The sequence below is a fragment of the Chamaea fasciata genome, unplaced genomic scaffold, assembly GCF_029207755.1.
Source record: "Chamaea fasciata isolate MVZ Bird 193981 ecotype frontalis unplaced genomic scaffold, bChaFas1.0.hap1 SCAF_1, whole genome shotgun sequence".
NCBI classification, from domain to species: domain Eukaryota; kingdom Metazoa; phylum Chordata; class Aves; order Passeriformes; family Sylviidae; genus Chamaea; species Chamaea fasciata.
Genome location: NW_027094086.1, coordinates 22710896 through 22724187, shown reverse-complemented (window position 1 = coordinate 22724187; position 13292 = coordinate 22710896). Strand labels below are relative to the sequence as shown.

At 41.8% G+C, this 13292-nt stretch overlaps 1 protein-coding gene across 2 annotated transcripts in view; it reads left to right on the top strand.

Moving 5' to 3' along the window:
• Window positions 1–13292, top strand: part of LAPTM4B (lysosomal protein transmembrane 4 beta) — a 59998-nt gene that overhangs the window by 41605 nt on the left and 5101 nt on the right. The window contains exon 7 of one of the 2 annotated variants that reach the window (XM_066178159.1): window positions 11749–12422. The exons of the other annotated variant lie outside the window; for it this stretch is intronic. Coding sequence (XP_066034256.1) covers window positions 11749–11763 — 15 coding nt within the window. The 3' untranslated portion in view covers window positions 11764–12422. Of the gene's footprint in view, window positions 1–11748; window positions 12423–13292 lie in introns of those variants that run through there. 2 annotated transcript variants of the gene reach the window in all.

Sequence of the window (13292 nt, the reverse complement as noted above, 5' to 3'; positions counted from 1 at the left end):
GAGAAAAGAAAGCCCTTTTATCCCTTTCGCAGATGACATTGTTGGACTGAGCCTTTAATTTAACTTTGCGTATCTTACTCGTAAAAGACATCTAAAGCAAAAGCAGGTTGTGAGAAGGGTTATGCATTCCTAGCTAGGGCTCTGACCATTGGACTCTTCTTCCCTCCTCAGTATTTACACTTCATTAATTTTAATAAGGTGAGAATCTGTTCCTGTCAGGTATGATGAATCTTTCCAAGGAAGTTCAATAAGATGACATTGAATGAGAAAGAGCTCTTTGGGAATTTATCAGCTGATCAAAAAAAAAAAAAAAATCACTCAAAAATTCCTGTTCGTGGGTACAGAAAGGCTCAGAAGCAATGCTGCTGGGGAAGATTTTCCCAGGCCCAGACAGAAAGGCAAGAGGAGAGTCACTGACAGCCTGGGTTTTGAATTATTTATTGGAGGTGGAGGCAAGCTTCATTCAAACCCATGCCTGACTACTTCTTTCTAGTCAGGGTGTGCACCTTCACCCTTAGGTGTCACAGTCCATATCCATCTCTTTCACATTCTTCCCTGACAAGCTCCATGGGTACCCACCAGCACAGTGCACTCAGTGTTGTGATGGAGGAGCTGATGTGCTCCTGAGCAGCCTCTTTCTTTCTTCTTCTCTTTGCTGAGCTTCAGAAGGAATGACAGGATGTGGGGTTAAATCCCCATAATTCTCCACTGTGAGTCAGATCTTCCCTCCTTTCTCCCCCTGAAATCACAGACTTAAGATTTTTTTTTTGTATGTTTACATTGTGAAACATACACAAACCTCCCTCTCCCCACGACTGTAAAAAAATGCATGTGCAACACTGTTGGTTTAAAATGGTTTCAAAATGAAGCATGAAAGAATAGAGCTTTGAAAGTTAAATACTGAGGACCTCTGAAAGTTCAGAACTTTTGAGAAAACCTTACAAAATTTTGAAATGCTGTGATAGGTCACTACAGTCTGTTGAATTTTATAATATTCTCCCAACATTCAAGTGTACTTTTGTATTAAAATGATGGTTTTTCATTTTATGAATGCTGGGAAACTTCTTTCAGCAGGGTTTCTTCATACTAATATGCCTTTAAATAATGAGCTACAAATTTCTTAAAAAATATGAGTCCATCTCTGCCCTCTTCTTTGAAATAAATGTGTCATTTTTAGAATCAAACCTGCTACCTGAATTCCAACAGAGCTGCAGGGTATGTTCTCATCTTCAGGGATGTTTTTTGATATGTACTTGTCATCAGCATTAGCTAAAAGAATCTGTACAAATGGAAGTAAAAGTCTAAACTTATATATGAGACTGGGCATAATTTCTACAGTTTAGAGTAAAAATTTTAAGTATTATGGAATCACAGAATCACAGAATAGTTTGGGTTGGAAGGGACCTGAAAGATCATTTAGTTCCAACCCCCCTGCCATTGGCAGGGTCACTTTCCACTAGACCAGGCTGCTCAAAGTCTCATCCAACCTGGCCTGGAACTCTTCTGGGAATGGGCCATCCACAGCTTCTCTGGGCAACCTGTTCACCAGTGTTTCACCACCCTCACAGTAAAGAATTTCTTCCTAATGTCTAATTTACATCTACTCTCAGTTTAAAGCCACTCCCCCTTGTCCTATCACTACATGCTTTCATGAAAGGTCCTACTCCAGCTTTCTTTTACACCGGCTTTGGATACTGGAAGGTGCTATAAGGTTTCCCTGGAGCCTCCTTTTCTCCATTTTTGTGGCCCTCCTCTGGACTGGCTCTAACAGGTACGTCCATGTCCTGCTTATGATGAGGCCCCCAGAGCTGGATGCTTTCTTGTTTATAGAAGGATTTTGTCTTAAAATCCATCCTGTAGTCTGAATCGCTTCATGCTACCCATTTGCTCTGTTGTTCTCAGCACAGAAATTTCCAGTTAGTTCCCCTGGTCAAACTGGTTCTTATAAATAATGCTCATAGATCTGATCTGTAACTAACCTTTTATCAGCTACCAGATAATCTGATTTTTGTCACTCACTGTAAGTGGTTTAAGCCATCCTTTTTGCAAGTGTGCCATCTGGAACAAACATGCCTCCTCCCACTGCAGGCTGTGAATGAGATATTCCTGGTGCCCATTAGGTGAGAGATCCTCCTTCTGTAACCTTTGATCAAAATTTGAGTGACTATGCCTGGCTTGGCTCCGTCAACAGACTCCGTTACGACATGGGGGGACCATGCTGGGCAGGGGAATGGCCTGGACTCCAGGCAAGGGGGAAGATGTGACACTCTTACGCTCCTGAGGACCTGAGAATATGGCTGTGTACATTAGTCACAGCAGTGTCTCTTGGGAATATGGATCTCCCTCCTCCTAAGTGTTTCTCCAATACTTCTCTCCCCTCCGTTTGTGGAGGTGTCTGTTGGAGGTTTTGGCATGGCAGTGAGGTGGCTCCCCTGAAGTAATCTTAGGATTGCTTGTCCCACTTTCCCAATCCATAGTAACCTTAGGATTGTTTTTAACACTTTGCCAATCTGGGATGGCTTTTTCCTGCCAGCTTCTCAAACACATCATGGATGAAGGTTAATTTTCCACACATATTTAAACTGTCACAGTAGTATCATGGAAATGTTCATCCAATTTGGAAAAGTTGCCAGTGTACAGGTGCAAAAGATAACCCAAAGTCAGGCATTTGTTCTCTGGGGCAGTAGCAGCTCTATTGTGCTCTTGGGCAGCCAGGGGATTTCAGTCTATTTATTTTTAACTCTCACTGAAGCCAATCAATGGAAGTTTCATCTCCGGTCATGCTGCCAGTGGGGATAAAATGTAAAGCCGTAAATCTCTCTTCAAAGTGGGATTTAGATCTTTATGTGCTTTATAAAATCGCTTCAGTAGATTTTATCTTACATACACTTATCCACAATGGTTAATAAGTTACTTTTTAAAAAATGCAGATATATTCCCTCTGTGGACATGACCTCAGCTAAGTACCCTGTAATTAATTAGTCAACACTTTTGTTTGCTTTCCGTGTCTCAAAGCAGTAGGAGACCTATTTGAGAAGTGCAGAGTTATGTTGGATGATTTCTCTGAGCAGAGGAAGAATATTCTTTGGTAAAGGTGGAAGAACCATTCTTTGTATTATTGTGTTATTAATTTGGTGATTAATTTGGCTGTGGACAGAGAGAAGGACCCTTAGACTCATGCCAGTTAAACAGACTGAAGCGTGAGATGGATCCCAGAGAGAGATAAACCGTGGCAAGAGCTCTTATTTCTGGTAGGTGCTTTGGAACCTGTGGTTTCCAACTGCTGAGCCGGATTTGAGATGGTGTGTGTCAGAGTGGAAGACAGCTCAGAGAAAAATTCTGCTTTCAAGATGCTTTCCATAAAAATCCTGCAAACCTGTCAGTGCTCACCAGGTAGCTGGTCTTGTGTGGCAATTTATGTGTATAACTGTTACTGGGCCACTAGATCACAAACATCTTTTTGCAGTGCATAGTAACCAGGGGAATATTTTAAAATGAGCTGACACTACAGATTAATATCCCTGGCGTGACTCACTCTCTGAGACCTTTCAGGGTCTCCAGTGGAGTCCAGGCAGAGGACCCCCTGACCTTCCTTATTGGAAACTATCTGATAAAACCTGCAAGAGGTAAAGCAGGACACAGAGAAGAAGAAGAATCAGGGACAAGAAATAAAGGGTGTAAGTAGAACTACCCAGTGCAATAAGTAGAGGAGGTGGTTCTTTAGTAATCAAATGCAATAGTCTACATAAGGTCTAGAAATGTGGTTTAAATGCTGGAGCAGTTTTTCTTCAGAATTGCACTTTGTAAACATAACAATACAAGCAATTTCTTTAAGAGGGAATCTTCAAAGGGCTCAAGATCCACATGGATGCCACCATTCACATCTTGGCAGTATGCATGTGCCACATGTGCAGTTCTTCCTCTTCTGTTTGATTCTGAGTTGCAGGAAAGTATTGTGATGGTCTGCATCTGCCAACAAACAGCTATTCAGCTGCTCCGGCATTTCATATTCTACTTGCAGTGAAGTCCCATGCTTTGTCAGCTGGCCTTTAATCTTAGTGAAGAGATTGTTCCTTTTTTTTTTTTTTTTTTTTTTTTTTTTTTTTTTTTTTTTTTTTTTTTTTTTTTCCTTTCCGGCTTGTCATCTATACTCAGGTCTTACTTCCACTTTTTCCCTGTTTATGGAAGATTTTTTAAATTAAAATCCAGCATTCCCTGTGATCTGCATTACTTAATGCTGCCTGTTGGCTCTGTTGCTTAGTGCTATAGGCTAATTGCACTTCTTGTTGTGGGTCTCACTATTATTAGGTAGCTGCTGTCAGAAGCCAGCTGTACTGTTTGGAATTGACTGTTAACAGTGTCAATTTGGGGCAAATACCCTCTTAAGTTTAAAAATAAGATTTCCAAAGCGTTTTCATTTGTCATGACAATCATAAATTTACCTGTGAGCTAAATGACAAGATCAAAATATACATGTTTTCTATTTTCCTAAGTAGATTGTAAATCTGTATTTATTTGCAGTTGACATATTGGAATCTGGAACTAATACATGACAATTTGTGAGAGATTTACAATAAAATAGACAAATCTGTTCTCAGTGTACATAATTAGATTAGAAAGAAGAAATTAAATGGGGGTGTGTAATGTAAATCTTCCAAATCTTTTTGGGTTCACTAATTGGGTATGTTGCAATGTAGGAAAAAAACAGTGTTTATAAATTTGCAGTGTTTCTTTCTTTAGTGATTTTTATCCTAATGGGATTGATTCACTACCATCTGACAGCTGCTGCTTTTTGGGCTTCAAAACACAAGTCAAAGTCTTCAGTATAATTCCAAGGATACATATCAGTGCAGCAAAAGTCAATGACAGCTTAAATCCCGGTTGCCAAGGATGTATGGGTGTTAAGCTGAGCTGTGTGTGAATTCTCCAGGTCAGGCTCAAGTCATAGTTACACTGTGCTAAAAGGGACGGGGGAGGTGAGAATTCACTCAGGCAAGTGTTGCTCAAGCAGAGAGTTGTAGCAGGGTGTGAGAGGCAGAGTCCCAGCAGTAATGAGCCATACTGGGGCTTTATAACCATAGAGCTGGCCTGTGCAGGAGCCCTGCCCTGCTGCAGAGCTGCTCCCCCAGGGGTGGTCCTGCTGCAGCTCCAGCAGTACCTCATCTGTGTCACCTCATCACATCCTCCTGCGCAGCACAGCACTGCCCTGGCTTTGCCAAGCAGAGGAGGAACTCTTCACACACCCCGGTCCCTCCTTCCCTGAGGCTCTCTGACAAAGCTTTCCCAGCCCCACAAACCGTGCAGATGCTGAAGAGGTATCAGCTGGGTGGGGGGAGCAGTGACAGCTGGTGGCTCAGCGGTGACTGCATTCTCTCAGAGATAGCCTGGAGGTCATACTCGACTCCCTACAGGGAGAAGCACCCAGCTGCCAGTGTTTGGCAGTGGTCAAGAGGCCTCTCTCTGTCTCTCTGTGGTTGTTAATGGTTTCAGTTAGCTTATGGACTTTAAGTCTCATTTAATTTCACTTTAGTGGCTCCCTTGGAGCAGTTGTGCTCTTCCCAAGTATCCCTTGGGACTCTTTATGGACATGGAACTGTCCACTGCGGTCGGTTCCAAACTGCACAGCACTTGTGGGTTTGGTCCTCTGCCTTGTGAGCAGTGAGGAAAGCAAAGTCTGCTTTAGATTAACTCTGGGACCGACACTCAGCTTCAGAAAGAGCAGGGTTGAGTGGGTATTCATCTCCCAAATTTAGAAGATCTGCAGAAGTTTGTGGGAGTTTCTGGCTGACAGGTGCTTTATGGTTATGATTTACCAAGAGTAATAGATTTTTTTTATACAGACAGAAGCATTCCCAGCAGCATCTGTAATGTGAGCATGGCTGTGATAATCACACTCTTGGGTGTCCTGTTAACAGTCCTCTTAAACCGTTTAGGTGTTCCATGTGAACTATACCCAGCTTTCTGTCTTGTTAACACTTGAGTAGAATACACGATGTAATTGTAAAAGATAAGGTTAGAAAGAGATGTAGTTTAGTAATTAAGAAGTCCACTGAAGGAGTAGTGCTCTCTCAGTTTTCTGCACTCAAGACATCAACCATTTGTTACACAGAGTAAAAATATGCTTCAGTGTCTTCAGTACTGCTGACTTGTAGACGAATATACCCTGAGAAAGCAAGTGCTCATCCAAAAAATGCTCATTTAAAAAAAAAAAGGAAAAACAGAAAAAAATATCGTTGTTGTGCCTGTACAGAGTCAAGATGCACAGCTACAGATGCAGCAGTACGAGGCTGACCAAAGTGTAGGAAAGGCGTCTGTGACCTGAAGAGGGCTGTTGCTCCATGCCTCTGAATGGAGAGAGTAATGACACCATTATTCTGGATGACTTTTATGAGGCTGCACATGATGAAACAAGACAATAGCTTTCTCAATTCAATTTTCTTCCCACGCAAGGGTAATCACAATCTGTCCCTAAATATTGTTGTATCCTATAAATATATACATTTATTCATCTAACTGGAGTGCTGAAAACATTGTGCTGCTTCATTACAGAATTTCATAAACTCATGTAGTTTCCTAAATAGTGTCTTGGAGAGCTGATGGCTTGGAATAAACAAGCAGTTTTGCCAAAGAAAAACAAGTCATACCAGCTCTAACTTTGCACAGATGATTTTGGAGCACTGAATCCCGCTTCTTTGCTGAATGGGGTTATAAATTATCTCTGAGCTATTCTGCTTCCAGTTACTCCATCTGTAATCGTTCTAGTGTGGTTTCTAAAGGAAATGCATAAATATAAACATAAAAATACTTCCGGTCCACGTTGAGAGGAAGATTTCTTGGGATTTATTTGAAAGACAACATAGAATGAAATCCTTAAACAGTAATTAACTAGCACACTTTGGACAGATTTTTCAAGCAAAAGAATCCAAATGAAACCATAACAGCATCTGTGTATGAAGCAAAGTCAAACATTTCTCATTTAATATTAAACAAGATTTGAGTCAGATATGAAGCTTTGGTTTTGGCCCTGTACCTAGGCCTCTTTCCATCTGGGGACAGGGAGGAAGAAAAAAAAAAAAGATGGGAGCATTTTTTTCCGACATTGCTCTGTTAATTTCTCAGAAACATTTGCTTTGCCTGGACTCATTTGACCAAAGCATCCATTTACATTGTAAACAAGCACCTTTGAAGCAGATATTTATAATCATTTACTTATAAGAATTGCTTCTAAAGGACAGTTGATCTCCTCTGGAAGACCATCTGACTCAGGTCAGGTGGGTGGAAGTGCCTGCCACTTTCCTGAGCATGAATGTAGGTCAACTACCTCCCCAGCACCTTTCACACGGCTGGTCTTGGAGCTCTCTCTTCAGCCTGGACCCAAAACTGTCAAGTGGGTTTCTTAGTATGAAGAAAGTAAGTGGGGACTGCACTGCAGGGGAGCAAGGATCCTTAGTGAGATGAAAGAGGGCAGGACAAGAGAGAACCTAACAGAGGTCTTTAAAGTCATGAGTGGCAGAGGAGATGCTCACTGACTTAGAAAAGAGCTAAGGAACACTCCATGAAATAGCTACTGGCAGGTTTCATAGCAAACCAAAGGTATTTCTTCATGGAACACCTAGATGAGCTGTGGGACTGCTTGCCAGGGGACATTGCAGTGCTAGACATCAACATGGATTGAAATACAGGCTAGAAAAATCAATAAAAGAAAAACTCCTTTAATGACCAGTAGCCCAGCAAGTCTTTGGCAATCAAATTTCTCATCGTTTAGAGAATATTCTGGGCAAGTTGTGACTATATATGCTTGCCCAGAATATTCTCTAAACTGCTCTTTCTAAATTTCTTTCACTGTTCTGCCTAGCTCTTCTCTTTCTTTATCATCCACCATTTATTACTGTGATCTGGATGGACCTTTTAACTTATCCAGGAGAGCTGTTCCTACATGCAAATAGGAACATAACTGCTTAACTGCAGCATTATGAAAGCTGATCCCTACTTCTGTCTCCAGTGCTTGCCTTGTATGCAACATCTGACTGCATCTCACCACAGAATTACTATTATTCCTCTTTCTTCACTACTGGAAAAAAAGTTCCCTCTTCTCCTGAAGGCTGTCAGCCTTTTCATACAGTCAGTGTAAAATGCGAATTCATGTTAAGGGATTAAGTAGAAAACTGAATTCTCAGTGGATTTAGTTTTAATACTTGTTTCTCCCACTGGTGATTGCTGTGTGCAGTTTTGGGCACCACAGTATAAGAAAGATATAAAGCTATTAGAGAGTGTCCGAAGGAGGGCCACAAGCATGGTGAAGGGTCTGTAGGAGAAGCTGTATGAGGAGTGGCTGAGTCTTGGTCTCTTCAGCCTGGAGAAGACTGAGAGACACCTCATAGTGGTTTACAGCTTGCCCACAGGGGGATGTGTAGAGGCAGACATCCCTTCTCTCTGGTGACCAGTGGGAATGACCTGAAGTTGTGTCAGGGAAGTTTAGATTGGATATCAGGAAAAAGTTCTTCACCCAGAGGGTGGTTGGGCACTGGAACAGCTCACCAGGGAAGTGACAGAGCACCAAGTCTAACAGTTCAAGAAGTGTTTGGACAATGCTCCAAATCACATGGTGTGACTCCTGAGGATGGTCCTGGGCAGGGCAAGGAGTTGGGCCTCGGTGATCCTTGTGGGTGTCTTCCAACTCAGGATATTCTATGATTCTATGAACTCTTGGAAACTCATTATAGAAAAAACACTTTTCTTCAGACACTCTTGATAAATGCTACTTCTTTTCTCCCTATACAGAGAAATGTTAAAAACTTTTGAAGGTCAGCCTCAATAAAATCATCATATTTAGTAGCTTCCAGTAAATTTTGTACAGAAAATAAAACAGTCCTACATTAATAGGCTTATTTCCTTTCAAATAAAATACAAAATTGCTGAAATAATCAGTGATACTTACATATAGCCCAGAGCTCATTGTCACACCAAATACTGAATGAAATAGCTGCTGCCTTGTAGCTCAGGTCTCCAAAACGCAGCTTGCATTGAGAAGATCTGGATTTCAGAAAATTCTAAGAAAAATATATACCTTAATTTTACATTTTCCTTTGTAATCTCAGTCTGCTCAGAAAAAAACACATTATCAAATTTGACAGGAAACATTGTAAAAAGATAATTATTCTAAGCCTTTCCTGACTACAGGGTGAAGCAATCAGCTGGCTATAACTGTGTATGCACACAGACATCTTCTCTTTTCCCAGGTGATCTTCATAACATCTGTGTAGTCGAGAACCCAACAATACATTTGGGACTGTCTTGAACAGGACAGGTGGTCTCAATGTCAGCCTTCCCTCTAGAGCTGTTTGTAGGTTGGCTGCTGCTTCACTGCAGCTGAACATGCTTTGGGTTGCAGTTAATGGCTCCTCAAAGCACCACAGCTGTGGGAGGAAATTCCACTCCTCTTGGCTGGGTGAATGACAGGACAGCAGGGAAGTAAACATGAAATTTGTAAATGTGATTGCATACCATTAAGCTCTCTCCAAACCACACAATGGTGTCAGATCGGTGCAAGTCAGTTGTTGGTCATGGCTGGAATCACTGAGATGAAGTGAACCCAGAGCAGAGGACTGGTGCAATTAGGCATGTGCTGCATAAAACCTCTTCTTTCAGTTCAGTTGTCTCTGAGCCTGATGCATCAGCCTTGTGCTATATCGAGGAGAAAATGTACCCTGCATTAGGAAAGGCATGAGGTGACTGTATTTCAGTACTGTATTCAGCACTGACTCTTGCATATTCTTCCCATCTGTCTAACACTGTTCACCTTGTGGTTACTCTCCCTCCTCTTTTTAATAAACAGAGAGTACAGCCTGAGCCCACTGACACTTTGAATTTGACCTGTGTGGAACAAAGGGTTCCTTTTGCCCTCTCTTCTTTTTCTCTCCACATATTCACATTGGCCTTCCCTAAGGATTTGGATGTCTAAAATGTAAAGGTCACTTCTGCAGAAGAATTCTGTGCAGTACATATAGAGCTGTGGTGAAGAGCTTGGGATAAACATTTCCAGGCATAGGCTGAAATTTCTGCAAATACATATTTAGTTTGTAAATATTTCCACAATGCAGCACCTGTCTCATACAGTTATATGCAAGTGTTACCCAAGAGAGTTTTGACTCTGTCTGGATGTTTTCCACATCTTTTTGAGAAATTTCAAATAATAATAATTCAAATCATTCAAATTTGTTTTACAAATATGAGTAAAGTCTTCTTTGCCTTCTGAGGTAAAGTCAAACAATTCATCAGAGCTTCAAATGATAACAACAGGACTAGGATTAAATTGCAGTAGTAATGACCCTAATTCCACCCAACTGTTTATTGTCAGTTGTGTGATGTAACATGAAGTCCTTCAGCATAAAGCAAAGGTGGTTTTACTGAAAAGCTAAAGTTTGAGAAAACATCGTGAATGCTCACTATAACCATCAGTACTTAACATAGTACCTTTTTAATCTAAAGCTTTTTTTGGCATTTAAGTTCTAGAAGGTGTTGGATAAAAGTATATTAGAGTTTTGTTTGTTTCTAACAAGACATCAACAAGGTTTTTTGTCATGGGAACTCCCAAAAGTTTCATACAGCAGCCAAACAGAATGCTGATCAAACTCAAAGCTGTTGTGGAGCAACTGTGCCATTCCATCCAGTGGAGAATAGAAATGGCTGTTGGAAAAAGCAATCCAAAGCTCTCTGGAGATAAAGATTTCTGTTGAGTTCAGTGAGGTTTGGGTGAGAATGCAGAAATAATCAATTTATCAAATATTTTGATGACATGGATGAGGCTGTCGAATCTTTCATTAGTAAATTTGCGGACGACACTAAGCTGGGCACGTGTGTCAACCTGTTGGAAGATAGGATGGCTCTGCAGAGAGATCTGGAACGGTTGGATGGATGGGCAGAGTCTAACAAGGTGAAGTTTAATAAGTCCAAGTGTTTAGTCCTGCATTTTGGCCACAATAACCCCCTGCAGTGTTATAGGCTGGGGACGGTGTGGCTGGACAGTGCCCAGGCAGAAAGGGACCTGGGGGTACTGGTGACAGCAGCTGAACATGAGCCAGCAGTGTGCCCTGGTGGCCAAGAGGGCCAGTGGCATCCTGGCCTGGATCAGGAACAGTGTGGCCAGCAGGAGCAGGGAGGTCATTCTTCCCCTGTACTGGGCACTGGTGAGGCCACACCTCTAGTGCTGTGTCCAGCTCTGAGCCCTCAGTTTAGAAAGGACGTTGAGATGCTTGAGCACGTCCAGAGGAGGGCAACAAAGCTTGTGAAATGTTTGGAAAACAAGCCATATGAAGAATGAGGGAGCTGGGGTTGTTTAGCCTGGACAAAAGGAGACTCAGAGGTGACCTTATCACTCTCTGTAACTTCCTGAAGGGTGGTTGTAGCCAGGTGGGGGTTGGTTTCTTTCTCCCAGCAGCAACTGACGAGAGGACACAGACTTAAGTGGCGTCAAGGGAAATATAGGTTGGATATTAGGAAGAAGTTTTTCATGGAAAGAGTCATTAAATACTGGAATAGTCTGCCCGGGCAGGTGGTGGAGTCATCATTCCTGGACATGTTTAAAAAAAGACTAGATATGGCACTCGATGCCATGACCTAGTTGAGGTGTTGGGGCTGGGTTGGACTTGATGATCTTGAAGGTCTCTTCCAACCTACGCATTCTGTGATTCTGTGATTTTGTGATTTATTTTACTTATATGGAACCGAGCAAAATTTTTTTTTTTTTAGAAAGAGGAGATCTAAGAGCTTGAGGTCAAACAGGAATAACTGCAGCAATATGAGAAAACTTGTACACGTGCTGAAGAAAGAAAATTTTCTCCTGGAAGTTCAAGTAAATGTGGAATCAGCTGCAAAGATATGGAGTGATTATTGAAATAATGCAATATGCCCCCCAAAGCAGGCAAAGAAAGAAACAAACAAAACGCTGTTGGGACAAGATTAGCTACAAACTGTTTGAATATACAAGTATATTTCCTCTCAGATGTATTTCTAAGCAATGCCTTAAAAAACTTACTCTCCAAAACCAGATTAACCAGGATGTAAAAAATATGAAATGACATATGCTTATATTAACTGAATATGTTACAGCCATTGGCAAACTTGTTTGGTAATTAATTCTTTCAGAGAAGGTCATCCTGTATCATGTGCTTTATAATAGAGATGTTTACGTAATACAATTAACCAAACCACTCAGATGACACCAGCTAAGTCAGGAACAGGATTTCTTATCAGTCAATTATGGATTGCTTCTGCATATTATACAAGATTACTTATACAAAATGCTTAAATGTTATTGGGAACAAAGCCCAGCACTCAGCACTCCCTGTCCCATTTGAGCATAGGGCTACATAGCCCCAGTTTTTCCTGTTTCCTTCCCTTCCTTCCCTTCCTTCCTTCCCTTCCTTCCTTCCTTCCTTCCTTCCTTCCTTCCTTCCCTTCCTTCCTTCCTTCCTTCCTTCCCTTCCTTCCTTCCTTCCCTTCCTTCCCTTCCTTCCTTCCTTCCTTCCTTCCCTTCCTTCCTTCCTTCCCTTCCTTCCTTCCTTCCTTCCTTCCTTCCTTCCTTCCTTCCTTCCCTTCCTTCCTTCCTTCCTTCCTTCCCTTCCTTCCTTCCCTTCCTTCCCTTCCTTCCTTCCCTTCCTTCCTTCCCTTCCTTCCCTTCCTTCCTTCCCTCCTTCCTTCCTTCCTTCCTTCCTTCCCTTCCTTCCCTTCCTTCCTTCCTTCCTTCCTTCCTTCCTTCCTTCCTTCCTTCCTTCCTTCCTTCCTTCCTTCCTTCCTTCCTTCCTTCCTTCCTTCCTTCCTTCCTTCCTTCCTTCCTTCCTTCCTTCCTTCCTTCCTTCCTTCCTTCCTTCCTTCCTTCCTTCCTTCCTTCCTTCCTTCCTTCCTTCCTTCCTTCCTTCCTTCCTTCCTTCCTTCCTTCCTTCCTTCCTTCCTTCCTTCCTTCCTTCCTTCCTTCCTTCCTTCCTTCCTTCCTTCCTTCCTTCCTTCCTTCCTTCCTTCCTTCCCCTTATATATTTTCTTCATGATATTTTTATACTTTTATAGAAGAGAGCCAAAATGGCCACATGCCTCCTTTCTGCTGCAATTAAATTGTTTTAAAATAAATCTCTGTTATAGTTACACTGGACATTCAGTAATATTTCACTCTAATTCACCCCAAGGGATTTATTACCAGGAGTCTCAGTTACCCCACCTCAGTGGCAGGTCATAACAAAGCCTCCAGGAGTAATTTTGGAGAAGTCACTGGCTAAATCCTAAGGCATATGGATTTCTAT